The sequence below is a fragment of the Alternaria incomplexa genome (genome assembly GCF_024043165.1).
Source record: "Alternaria incomplexa strain BMP 0042 chromosome Unknown scaffold_4, whole genome shotgun sequence".
NCBI classification, from domain to species: Eukaryota; Fungi; Ascomycota; class Dothideomycetes; order Pleosporales; family Pleosporaceae; genus Alternaria; species Alternaria incomplexa.
Genome location: NW_026249853.1, coordinates 1,028,125 through 1,040,297, shown reverse-complemented (window position 1 = coordinate 1,040,297; position 12,173 = coordinate 1,028,125). Strand labels below are relative to the sequence as shown.

At 54.3% G+C, this 12,173-nt stretch overlaps 5 protein-coding genes across 5 annotated transcripts; 4 read left to right on the top strand and 1 right to left on the bottom strand.

The window, feature by feature from the left end:
• Nucleotides 1-2,573: 2,573 nt before the first annotated feature.
• J4E90_003545 (uncharacterized protein) lies at nucleotides 2,574-3,571 on the top strand (the record flags this gene model as incomplete). Its single annotated transcript, XM_051433114.1, has 2 exons — nucleotides 2,574-2,932; nucleotides 2,995-3,571. The coding sequence occupies 2 exons, from the start codon at nucleotides 2,574-2,576 to the stop codon at nucleotides 3,569-3,571; spliced, it is 936 nt and encodes a 311-aa protein (XP_051293012.1).
• Nucleotides 3,572-4,051: 480 nt separating this feature from the next.
• Nucleotides 4,052-5,110, top strand: J4E90_003544 (uncharacterized protein; the record flags this gene model as incomplete). The annotated part of the gene is made up of 2 exons (XM_051433113.1): nucleotides 4,052-4,924; nucleotides 4,988-5,110. 2 exons carry the CDS (start codon nucleotides 4,052-4,054, stop codon nucleotides 5,108-5,110), a joined length of 996 nt encoding a protein of 331 aa, XP_051293011.1.
• Nucleotides 5,111-5,660: 550 nt separating this feature from the next.
• J4E90_003543 (uncharacterized protein) lies at nucleotides 5,661-6,756 on the top strand (the record flags this gene model as incomplete). Its single annotated transcript, XM_051433112.1, has 3 exons — nucleotides 5,661-5,699; nucleotides 5,767-6,465; nucleotides 6,517-6,756. 3 exons carry the CDS (start codon nucleotides 5,661-5,663, stop codon nucleotides 6,754-6,756), a joined length of 978 nt encoding a protein of 325 aa, XP_051293010.1.
• A 427-nt stretch (nucleotides 6,757-7,183) lies between these two features.
• On the top strand, nucleotides 7,184-8,098 carry J4E90_003542 (uncharacterized protein; the record flags this gene model as incomplete). The annotated part of the gene is made up of 3 exons (XM_051433111.1): nucleotides 7,184-7,196; nucleotides 7,529-7,708; nucleotides 7,827-8,098. 3 exons carry the CDS (start codon nucleotides 7,184-7,186, stop codon nucleotides 8,096-8,098), a joined length of 465 nt encoding a protein of 154 aa, XP_051293009.1.
• A 642-nt stretch (nucleotides 8,099-8,740) lies between these two features.
• J4E90_003541 (uncharacterized protein) lies at nucleotides 8,741-12,016 on the bottom strand (the record flags this gene model as incomplete). Its single annotated transcript, XM_051433110.1, has 3 exons — nucleotides 8,741-8,940; nucleotides 9,039-9,291; nucleotides 9,335-12,016. The coding sequence occupies 3 exons, from the start codon at nucleotides 12,014-12,016 to the stop codon at nucleotides 8,741-8,743; spliced, it is 3,135 nt and encodes a 1,044-aa protein (XP_051293008.1).
• Nucleotides 12,017-12,173: the final 157 nt, after the last annotated feature.

The window sequence follows — 12,173 nt, the reverse complement described above, 5'->3', positions numbered from 1 at the left end:
TATTCCCGGCGTTGGATCTGGACCGGCCAGACACGCAGGGCTGCAGGAAGCGAATGAGAGAATAGAGAGCGAGTAAAAATAATGAGTGCCGCATACCAGAAATAGTCCCACATGAAGGAATATAAACATTTGCTCACGACCTGTTGAGTTCATGAGAAGTATGTGCCGTGCTTGCATATCGCTTTAGCTACGCCGTGCTCATACTACAGCTCGATATCTAATCGAACACCCACCACAAGCAGGGTCTGCCTGTATCTCGGCTCGTGTTTGCTATCAGATCAAGGACAGATTGAGTAAGAGGCTGGAAGTGTAATCGTTAGCAGCCTAGAGTATTGGCTCTGCGCTACCCATATGCGATGGATTGTAGGTAGACTATACGATAGCCGCCCATCCTCATGCCGGTCCTCGGGACGGCCGTGGTGCCTGGGAAGCCAAAGCGCGGACCGGACCAAATGCGAACAGCTGTTGCGAAGAATGGGATCGGAAAACATTGTTGGATTTGTGCGCTATGCGTGATTCTGGGCCACGCATATACTTGCCGGCGTAGAGTATTATTGGCAAGCTGTGCTCGATACCGAGAGATTCAACTGCAGAAGTTGCGAGTGGAGACCTCCGTATTGAATCGAACATGGCTGTTGGAGCAAGCAGCGGGAAAGGTTGCACCGTGTGTCAACGCGCGTGTTTGGTGTGTGACGACTAGCCGCCGCCCAGACGTGCCGCAGGTCGCATCACGGGTCAAAGACAGCGATCGAGCAGAGCTGTCGGCCTGTATCTCTGCCGTCTCGTTCATTTACCGCCGAGTGTAGAATTGCAGCACGTGAAAGCTCATGCTTCGTCGATGGCCTAAGTGATGGGTCCAGGGTACAGAGACGCGTCGTGGAAATGTGGGTGGTTGGTTGTGCTAGCTCCACCAGCTCTTCCGAGGCGGGCAGGATCGACCCGAAGCGCGTCAGGAACCCGACCAATACGTTCACGACCCTCCAAAGACACCCCATCAACTCCCCGCCTCCTCTTGGTGAGGAACAAGACGCGCTTCGAATTGTGCAATTGCGTTCCCGTTCAAAGAGTGCACTAATATCTACCCCGTTATACTGTCTGTTCCCCGGTGAACGCAGAGGCCACCAAGTTTCGCAAATATTGACATGTTTCGAAACAAGAAACAGTGCACCAGCGTCATCTCACCATCGTTTCGAAGACAGGCAATCTTCAGCATTTTATACTGAATTGTGCATATTTCCTACTTCGATAGAGCTGACCAACATGGCTCCCTTGGCGTCATCCGCTCTGTTTCCAAACATGCCAAGCTGAACGAGTAGGAGACTGAGCATCAAGATGCCGACATGCTTGCTGATGATCCCATGTTCTCTGCTAATATTAGACATCTGAGAGAGGTAGCGTGCCTGAAGTGGTTCAAGGCTGCGACAACTAAGCTGCAAAGGTGCTGAGCTCATCCACCCAGCCCGAATGTGTGCCACGATGACGGGAGGAAAAACTCAGCCCCAGATCTGAAGCGTATAATACTTGAGCATGAACCGCTGAGAAGTGCTTTTTCGTCCCTCTCCTCGTATTATACCCACTCCTACGCTCAGCCAATATGGAATTATTACAACCTTCTCCCCGCACAGCGCCCGCCTCTATGACATTGATGGCAAGACGACAAAAGATAAATCGGCTGCTGTTCGCATCGAGCGCTTTACTTTGTGCTCTATCCATCACCGTATTCGGATTGATCAGTTCTGTGGTGGCTTGGATACATGACCAGAAGCATCAGGTGCATGTGTATCATGTGAACTGGCCTGGAAATCCGACCCAAATCAATGTCGAGCCCAAGAATGTGTGGACGGACCAAGGGCACGAGAGCAACGGCGCAGCAGTATATGGATTCTTCCTGGGCATTTTCGGCATGGTGACAGCATGGAGGATGAGAAAGACTGGACAGGTACGGTAACAATGTTCACGGTCTTTTGAACAGGGTACTAAAAGTTGTGAATAGGGTCGAAAAAGTCTTAGCACCCTTGCTATCCTGTCGTTGCTTGGAAGCGTGTTCTGCCTATCGGCGTTCATCTTCGTCTTCGTAGTCACATACCAGACGACTGGCCAGCACATCAAGGAACCTATCGCATCCAACACAGTCGGCATAAATTACCCATATTTGAGATGGACGCCCGAGACGTGGTTCAAGGCCGTCCTAGATCTTCCTCTGGCTGACAGAGCGCAAGCCGCCGAGATCAAACTAAGGGTTGGTTGCATGGTAGCCTGGCGGTGGATATTGCTTCCTCTCTTACTTGTATATATCACGACCTTTTGCGTCGCAGTGATGACTTGGTCAAGGCGGCGGAGAGACGACGTGCTGGTGCGGACGAGTTCAGGGCATTCTGTGGAGGAGAAGGGGTCACGATGAATGGCATGGCGGTACACATGACATTTAGCGAGTTGGCGAGGTGCATGTGCGAACCTCGGCGCGTGACAAAAAATGTCCCCACCAAGCTCCGACTCTCTTCAACCCGCAATACGAACACATACAAACACACGCACTCCCCTCTCCTCTCCTCTCCCCGACGAGAGCCTTCGCTATGGGCTGGCTCATCTACCTCGCCGCCATGCCGCCCGCGCTCATCGTAGCCATGCGCCTGCTCTCGCTGGTGCTGCCCGCGAAGCCCGCCCAGCTGGTGTCTTACTACGCCTTCGCAATAAGCTCCATGCTCCTCATGCTCTGCTGCGCGCTGTACGGCACCCTCGTGGCTATACCTCTACGCCTCGTGGGCTACGGTGGACTGATCCAGTGGACGGTTGCGCGGGCGTTCAAATGGGTCATGTGGTTGTGCACCGGCGTAACATTCAGAGTGACGGGGAGCATGAAGAAAGAGGGCGGTCTCAGTGGAGAAGACGCCCTCAGGGACCGTCCCGCCATTTTTGTGGGCAACCACCAGACGTGGGTTCACCAGGTCCTTTGGCTAGGCCAACTCTTGACTGCGGCGCTGACACTTCCTGCAGCGAACTCGACGTCCTCATGCTCGGCTGCATGTTCCCCAAATACACGTCCGTCACGGCCAAGAAGTCGCTGAAATACGTTCCCCTACTCGGCTGGTTCATGGCCCTCTCCAAAACCGTCTTCATAGACCGCGCAAACCGCACGTCCTCACGCGCCGCATTCGACACTGCCGCACACACCATGAAGACTACACGCCAGAATGTCTTTATCTTCCCCGAAGGCACGCGCTCCTACGCCTCGAAGCCTGAACTTCTACCCTTCAAGAAAGGCGCCTTCCATCTTGCCGTACAAGCACAAGTCCCAATCGTGCCCGTCGTCGTTGGCAACTACTACCACGTCCTAGACGTAAAGGGCAAGAGGTTTACCCCAGGCGTGGTGGATGTAACAGTCCTGCCGCCAATACAAACAAAAGGAAAGGGACCAGAGCACGTCGATGAGCTGCTCAAGAAGACAAGAGATGCTATGATGGATGAGCTGATTCGGCTGAGCCACGTCTCAGGCACGGGCAATGGCGAACCTCTTCCACGAACTAGCGGCATCGATGGGCAGGAGCGCAGTGAGCTGAGGAAACGGAATTAGAACTTCTGGCACATATGGCGTTAGGTGGTGCTTGGTATACATTGATATCCCAAATATGGCAGCTTCGATACTGTCTGGCTGGTTGGCGTGTACATAATCGTAGTTTTAGTGCAAAGATTGTTCATACTCAAGATATCCCAAATCAAGTGCGATGCCAATGCCAAATATGTCCCGTCCTTTTTGGAAGGAGAATATTTACTTGCAGCGTGGTACGATCCAAAACGACTCAGAGAATACGAGCTTCCATAGTGTACGAGGGTTCAAGCTCGGCAAACCTTCCCCGCCTACGAGAGTGTTCGGTGCGAGTTACCCCACAACTACCCCTCTCGTTACCCAATGAGGCAATCCCGTGCTGGTTAGACGCGTGAATGCTGGACAGCGTGTACCTAGGTCGCATATATAGCCATGTTGACGACCATGAGAGAGATGTTTTCTCATCATTGACCATTCCAACGAGTTCAAGAGCGTGCTTAAAGCAAGATGGCAGCAAGACAACCAGGTTTAGTCAACGAGACGAAATCTGGAAATGCATTCAGTGTCAAAGGGAAAAGCGCCATAGTCACTGGTGCTGGGTCAGGTATAAACTTCTCTTTCGCAGCCTTACTTCTCAGCCATGGCTGCTCCGTCCTTATAGCCGATCTTTCGCTTCGCCCAGAAGCAGAGCAACTGGTCAAAGAATACAGTACAAAAGAGCAAGGGAAACCACGAGCCGTCTTTCTCAAGACCGATGTTACGAATTGGCCGCAGCTGGAGCGCATGTTCGAAGTAGGAATACAGCAATTCGGAAAAGTCGACATTGTATGTCCAGGAGCAGGCGTCTACGATCCCCACTGGAGTAACTTCTGGCATCCTCCAGGCGTCGATGGCGGCGCGAGCAGAGACAAGGCGGACGGGGGACGATACGCAACTCTCGATATCAACGTAACACATCCCATTCGCACGACCCAGCTTGCTATATCGCATTTCCTCAACCCACCTCCTGGTGTAGATAGAGTGGGTGCGCAAAATCCTAAGAGAGTCGTCATCATCTCTAGTATTGCAGGCCAAAACCCCAATCTCCACGCGCCGATATATACGGCGGCCAAACATGGGATGAACGGTTTTGTCCGGTCTCTGGGTACGCTCGAAGCGGAGATGAACATTCGCGTCAATGCCGTCGCTCCGGGCGTCATCAAGACACCACTGTGGACCGAGCATCCGGAGAAAATGACCTTCATCGACGAGACCAAGGATGCGTGGGCAACACCCGAAGAAGTGGCGGTCGCCATGTTGAGATGCTTGGAAGAAGCTGATTTGGGCGGAGGCACGATCCTGGAGGTGGGCGCGAAGCAGACGAGACTAGTCGAGGCATTCGTACGTATTGATGGAAAACATCCACCCGAGTGTGTGACTGTGTGCTGACAATTGGTAATACAGAACGATCCGGGTCCGAGCGGAGCAGGTCATACTGTTAGCAATCTCCAGGAACAATACAAGGAGGTGTACGGATGGCTGAACCAAGACGGATGGGGCAAGACGACTGGCAAAGCAAAGTTGTGATATCCAGCTATCAACATGGAGAAGCCTGAAGTCGGCCTTTTGGCCGAAGCTGCCCTGGATATGTCCGCGGGAATTCACGATGATAAGCTAAGAATAACATCGCGATAGTGTAAAGCCGTGGGTTGTTGGTAGAACAAGCTTCCTCAATCGTATGACAGTGCATTACTCTGCTCCGAGTGCCGCCACGTGGGATCTGCTCAGGCATCGCGTCCAGCCACGTTCATCCCGAAGCGCGTCTTGATGGATGGGCCGGACGACAGTGCTCCGGGAGCGGCAAAATTTCTGATCGCTAGCGGTTACTCGAAAGGACCCTCACCGCTGACTGAGCTTGACTTCTGCCGCCATTGCCACCGGTGACGCTATTTTTCCATGGAGGGGCCGGAAGGTGAGGGGCGCTACGTATGAAAGGCCCCACCCATGCAGCTGGCCCAACAACACTTTTACATCACATCAGTCGACAACTTTCCTCACCTCTACTACATATCAAGTGCTCTCACAAACACTTGCAACAAACCTTCAATCCCAATTCCATACACATATACCCCTCACAATGCCTAGCTCCCTCGAACAGCTCAAGGCCTCCGGCACCGTAAGTATTCACACATGCGCAACACCAAGCGTACGGAAGAATTATAGCTGACCGACTTTCTCTACAGACCGTTGTCGCCGACTCCGGTGACTTCGCTACCATCAAGAAGTACCAGCCCCAGGATGCGACCACCAACCCCTCGCTCATCCTCGCCGCGTCTAAGAAGCCCGAGTACGAGAAGCTGATCGATGCGGCCGTCGCATACGGCAAGAAGAACGGCACCGACCTTGAGAACCAGGTCGACACCACCCTTGACAACCTGCTGGTACAGTTTGGCAAGGAAATCCTCCAGATTGTCCCCGGCAAGGTCTCGACAGAAGTCGATGCGCGCTTCTCCTTCTCCACCGAGGAGTCAGTAGCCAAGGCCCTGCACATCATCGACCTCTACAAGGAGATCGGTATCGACAAGGAGCGCGTTCTCATCAAGCTCGCGTCCACATGGGAGGGAATCAAGGCTGCTGAGATCCTGCAATCCAAGCACGGAATCAACTGCAACTTGACCCTCATGTTCTCCCAGGTCCAGGCCATCGCGGCTGCCGAGGCCGGTGCTTTCCTCATCTCTCCCTTCGTCGGCCGTATTCTTGACTGGTACAAGGCCTCGACCAAGAAGGAGTACTCCAAGGAGGAGGACCCCGGTGTCAAGAGCGTCCAGCAAATCTTCAACTACTACAAGAAGCACGGCTACAAGACCATCGTCATGGGCGCATCTTTCCGCAGCGTCGGTGAGGTCACCGAGCTCGCTGGTTGCGACTACCTGACCATTGCTGTAAGTACTGCCCGCAGGCTCTATCCCTGCACATGTGACTAACGAATACAGCCCAACCTGCTCGAGGAGCTGTACAACTCACAAGACGACGTCCCCAAGAAGCTCATCGCCGAGGATGCCAGCAAGCTCGACATCGAGAAGAAGACCTACATCAACAACGAGGCCGATTTCCGCTTCTACTTCAACGAGGACCAGATGGCCGTCGAGAAGCTCCGCGAGGGTATCTCGAAATTCGCCGCTGACGCCGTTACCCTGAAGGACATCCTCCGCAAGAAGATCCAGGCGGCATAGAGTGTGTAATCCGATAACGGAGATACATCGAGCATCTGAATACTCTTACGGCTTTCTTCGGTTTTGATATGAGACATGATGGGCTGGCTTCCAATAAATAGATAGTAAAATTGACATCAGATGTAAAACACCATCTTTCTGTCCTCTCCGTGATATGCTGCTTCAACGTCATGAAAGTGTAAGAAAACGATAGAAACCATGTTAAGTGATGGGCCCTCAGGGCTATTAATCATTCGTTGGATCTGGCCCGGCGTTAGAGACCGTTGCGTCACTACAGCCCCGCATTCGGCCGGTGGAGGCGGCTTCAAAGCTCACCTCTAGCCAGCTGTACATCTCCCTCCCATCTCCTCCCCAACAACGCCTCTTTCTGTCACAGATCCCAAAATACACAAGTAATACCATCAATACCCATCACATAACCGTCACAATGGTCAAAGCCGGTACGTATGTTTAGAGTAGCTTCACGAGCTTGCCCTGTTGCGGGAAGGTGGGGTCAGCTCCTTGCGTAAGATTGAGCAGATTATTTGCGACGACACGGTACTCAGGTGTATCGTAACGCTCGAAAAGGTCAATTGGACAGCTTTGGGACTCACAAGGAGTACCATGCTGTCAGTTGGTACCTGGGGCTTGTCGTTGGACTTCTCCAATCAGCTCACCGGCTGCAAGACACCCTGATGGCCTTCCGCTACATCGCACGCGCATCAACGCGCTACAGAAGCTTGGTGGAGCTTGAGGCTCAGAAAGAACGGATATGCTAATGCAAACGCTATAGTCGCCGTCCTCCGTGGAGACTCGAACGTCAAGGGAACCGTCACCTTTGAGCAGGCCGACGAGTCCGCCCCTACTACCATCTCATGGAACATCACCGGCCACGACGCCAACGCTGAGCGTGGCATGCACGTTCACGCTTTCGGCGACAACACAAACGGTTGCACGTCTGCTGGTCCTCACTGTGAGTACAGACCTACACCTACACCTACACCCCAACAGCCCTGCAACGGATACGCAGGAACACCCACCCTGCAGATCTAGCCGCCGAAATGCATACCCATACTGACACGCCCACCCAGTCAACCCCCACAACAAGACGCACGGCGCGCCCGAAGACGACGAGCGCCACGTCGGTGACTTGGGTAACTTCAAGACCGACGGCCAGGGCAACGCTCAGGGCAGCACCACGGATAAGTTGATCAAGTTGATTGGCTCCGAGAGCGTCATTGGCCGCACCATTGTCGTTCACGCTGGAACTGATGACCTCGGCAAGGGCGGACACGAGGAGTCCAAGAAGACTGGTAACGCTGGTCCTCGTCCTGCTTGCGGTGTTATTGGCATCTCCAACTAGATTGTTGTGTGTTAAGAACGTAAACGATGGGGAAGGATTAGGGTAGCTTGACGAGAATCAATCGCTGTATCCTATTTCTCGATCGATTGCATGATGTAAACGTGGAGACTATATTTGACATGATGAATGTGCGATCGTGTGATAATGAGGATCGGACAGAAGAAATATGCATTCGTATTGCCTACGTAGACTAAGTCACTACCACGACCACCGCCCCAACCATCTCCCCGCAGCTGCCACCCACCCGCTCTTCCGCCGAGATGACCGAATCTCAATTGTCCGAGCGCAGCAGCTGGCAGCAATACGTACCAGGTCAGGTTGCTAGTGGACGGGCTAGAGTGTGTCCTAGTCCCCCATGTTGCATCCAATAAAAATAGATGGTGGATCGAAGAAACGAAGACCCGAGCCGTGAACTCCACGCCAATGCAGAGAAAGGGTATCGATGCTTACAGTCGAGAGATAGAGAGTTGTTGATACGCCCCCAATGTCGCAACTTTTTTTACCGATGAAGGGTACGCAAAGAGAAGCGGACTGCTGAGTGGATGTGATCAAGGTCAGTAGCAATGGAGGGAATGATGAATGAGAAGCCATCCTCGCTCGCACTAGGTGCAGACCTAGAACGGAGAGGGGAGCTAAGAAGGATTACAAGTTGACGACACGAGTATCGTCGTTGAGGAACTGACGGCGATATCTCGCTATCTCCACAGCGATGCCGTTGGGGTCTTTGATGTTCTTCTGACGAAGTTCCTTGAGCACGCCGCGGAGACCGTCATTCCAGCGCTGCTTTTCCTCGGAGGTCTTGCCTGGGTTCGCTGTGCCGAGCTGGACGAGCAGTTTGTCACCTATATGATTACAAGTCAGTTTCCGCGCAGAGGTATAGCCGTCATGAATGAAAACAAAACACAACGGAATTAAGACAAAAACGCCTCTCCCAACGCACCAGTAATAGCAACTTCCCTAAAGTGCTGATCGGGACATTCAGGGTCGTTGCATGCGCCGCCAGCTAGTTCGTACTGGCACAGCGGCTTCTCTGGGTTGATCTGATGACTAAAAGTCAGGGACAGGAAGCCACCATTTATATCTTGAGCATAGTTGGGATGATAGCGATAGGACTTGAACATTCGCAGCGGGCTTTCGTACGGAGTAAACCTGGCTGGCTCGGGTTCTTCGTCCTGTTCGGACACCTCAGGCACCTGGTCTGCATTAGCTAGGCCTCCGGTATGGTGGTTGACGTACAGGTCCGCCAGTGGCCGCCGAAGACGTTACCTCTGGTTGTAGCTCGAGCGCTAGATCATCAGCGATTCCAGCGTCTTGGTGTAACGGGTTGTACGCTGAGATAGACTTCCTCATTTCCGGCTCTGGGGTAGACTCGTCGTCGGATTCACTATCGTCAGAGCTTTCATCAGATGATGTAGCAATGTCCATAGCGCCATCTCCCGCCTCAGCTTGAGCAGTGGGCTCATACTGATCTGCGGTGGATTCTTCGCCGGCCTGGACATCCGGCATGTCTTCTTCGACGTCGGGTGGCTCGTAGGCTTCTTCTTCTTGCGGGGAGGCTTGCGAACTTTCGAGCGAATACTCGGGTTTGGTCTGCACTTCTATTTCTTCTTCCACGGGTGCTTCGGGAATAACGACAGATTCTTCTGGCTCGTATTCCGGCTCGTACTCTTCCTCTTCTTCCTCGTCTTCGTCACCTTCGGAAACAGACATGTCGACTTCTCCTTCTTCTGACGGCGAGGGGGCAGTGATAGGTTGCTGGACCTCTTGGTCCACAGCAGCACTGGCGTTGGCCTTAGCTACACCGATCGCATTTTGTATACTCGCATCAGCTTTCGATGAATCACTTCGCGTGTTTTCAATCTGGTCTTGCTGAGCTGTCGAGACAAAGGCTGGCGCCGAAGGATTCAGGGTCCGAGTGCCATTGGTAGGTGAATCCTGTGGGCTAAAATGTATCTGTGATGCTGCTGGGTTGAGGGCGCCTTCTGCAGGCATGACCTGTTCTGGCAGCTCTGGGGGCTCATAACTCTCCTGTTCGGGCTGAACCGTATCCTGTCCAAGTCCAGGGAGTGCCGTTGGTATTGAAGTTTGTTGGTTTGAAGCTGAAAGTAAAACCGGTGAAGCATCGTTGACTGCGGGCTGCGATGCAGGTTGCGTTTGATTAGGTGGGGAGTTCGAATCCGAGGACTGCTCGCCTTCGATTTCATCTTTCTTGGCTCGTAATTGCGCATGAGACATGCCCTCCGTGTCGACACCTAGATCTTCCAGCTCCTTGGTCAGCTGCTCCTTGTCCCTTGCAATCCTCTCGTTCTGCGCCGTTAGCTGCTCCAATTCCTTGGTCAGCTGAGCCATCCTACTCGCGTTACTCGCAATCTCGGCATCCAGGGTAGGCAGCTTAGACTGGATCTCCGCCCGGCGAAGACGATTTGTGTCTCTTGAATGTGATGGGAATGATACAAACTGGGTCGTGGATGTGGGAAGCGAAGCTGGAGTGGAGGCCTGGAGAGATGGCACTGGCGTCGAAGTCTTTTGGCTCGTGGACGGTGATGTCGCGGCGCTGGCAGCTGCTGCCAACCTATCCCGCTCTCGCTTTTCAGCGAGCTTCTTTTTCAGTGTCTCGCGCATGGCCACCAACTGCTTCTCTTTGTCCACTAGCTCCTTCTCGCGCGCGACTGTGTTGGGTGTTTCTGCGCCTGAGGTACCGATAGCAGCGGCTGATGGGGTTGCTGGCATCGCGCCGGAGTGGAAGTTGGGAAGGGTGCCAGGAGCCTGACGCGAATGCTGACCTGCCTGAGGAGCGGGCTGATCGTCGTCAATGTCCATATCGCTGCCGTTGGACTCGTCTTCGCTAACATCTATTATCATTGAATCATCTTCCTGGTCAGCATGCGGAGACTGGCCCAGCGGCCGTGTGTGTGGAGTAGAAGAGTTTGGTAGAGATGCTGGCTGAGGTGCAGCCGGAGCAGGTGTATTCGATGTCGAAGACGCGCCCATGAAGAGACCTGGAATGGCAGAGAAGGATGGGGTGTAGGCGGCGCTCGTGGGTGTATGCGAGCCGGGTGTGATCGGCGGCTTCTGTCTCGCCTTGATGGCTTCCAAGCGCTGCTTAATCAACTCGGTGTTGCGCGCTCTCTGTTCGTCTGTCACAGGCGGCTTAGCAGCCGGCGGGGTCGCGGGCTGGGGCGTCTTGGTGACTGGCGCAGGCGTGGTGGGTTTGGCGGCGGCGGCCTGTTTCGCAGCCTTTGCGGCCTGGAGACGTGCTATGTAATCCTGACGATGGCCCGGAGTGCTTGGCGACGCGACAGACTTGGGCGCATCTTGCGCGACGGGAGTCACTGGCTGGACGGCGGGCGCCTTGGAGACGGCATCGTTGGCCTTGGGTGGCAGGATGGGCGCAGGCTCCGACGGCAGATTTGCGCTCTGGTACAGGCCCCTCAGCAGCTCGGGGTCTAGCTGCTCATTGGCCAGGGCTTTGTACGAGACGTTGTTGCTGTGCAGAAGCTTGATGAACTGCTTGGCCGCGTCGCGATCCTGCTGTAGCTTGTCCATGAGCGACGGCGAACTGTCGCCTTCACTCAGCTCGCCATCTTCGCGGTCGCTGTCCGTGACTTCCTGTACGCGCTCGGGCAGTGGAGGCTGGGGAGGCAGCGACGGTGGGGGAAAGGCCATGCTGGGGAAGGGCGGCGGCGGCGGGAGGTTTGGGGCACCTGGAGGGAAGGAGCCACTCTGGAAGAGCGCCCAAAGGTTGGCATCGGGCGGAGGAAAGGCAGGGAACGGGGGCTGCTGGCCGTTCTGCGCATACGGGGCGAGGTTAATGCCCGGGATGCCCGGCAGCTGCTGCATGGGCGGGGGATGCGCGTAGTTGTTTGCCATGACGCGCGGTGATGGAGGAGCGTGGGCAGTTCGTGAGATATTGTGCATCGCGACAGTATCGAGAAGTGTCCGTGCACGCGCCACCCAATCACGACCCCGGCTGTTGCTAGGGGCCCCAGCGGCTGTCATTGTTTACAACAACTTTACGTGCAGCGTCTGTACCAGCAAAGCCTCCCTAGGGTTCCTTTTGCATGTCTGCACCCGC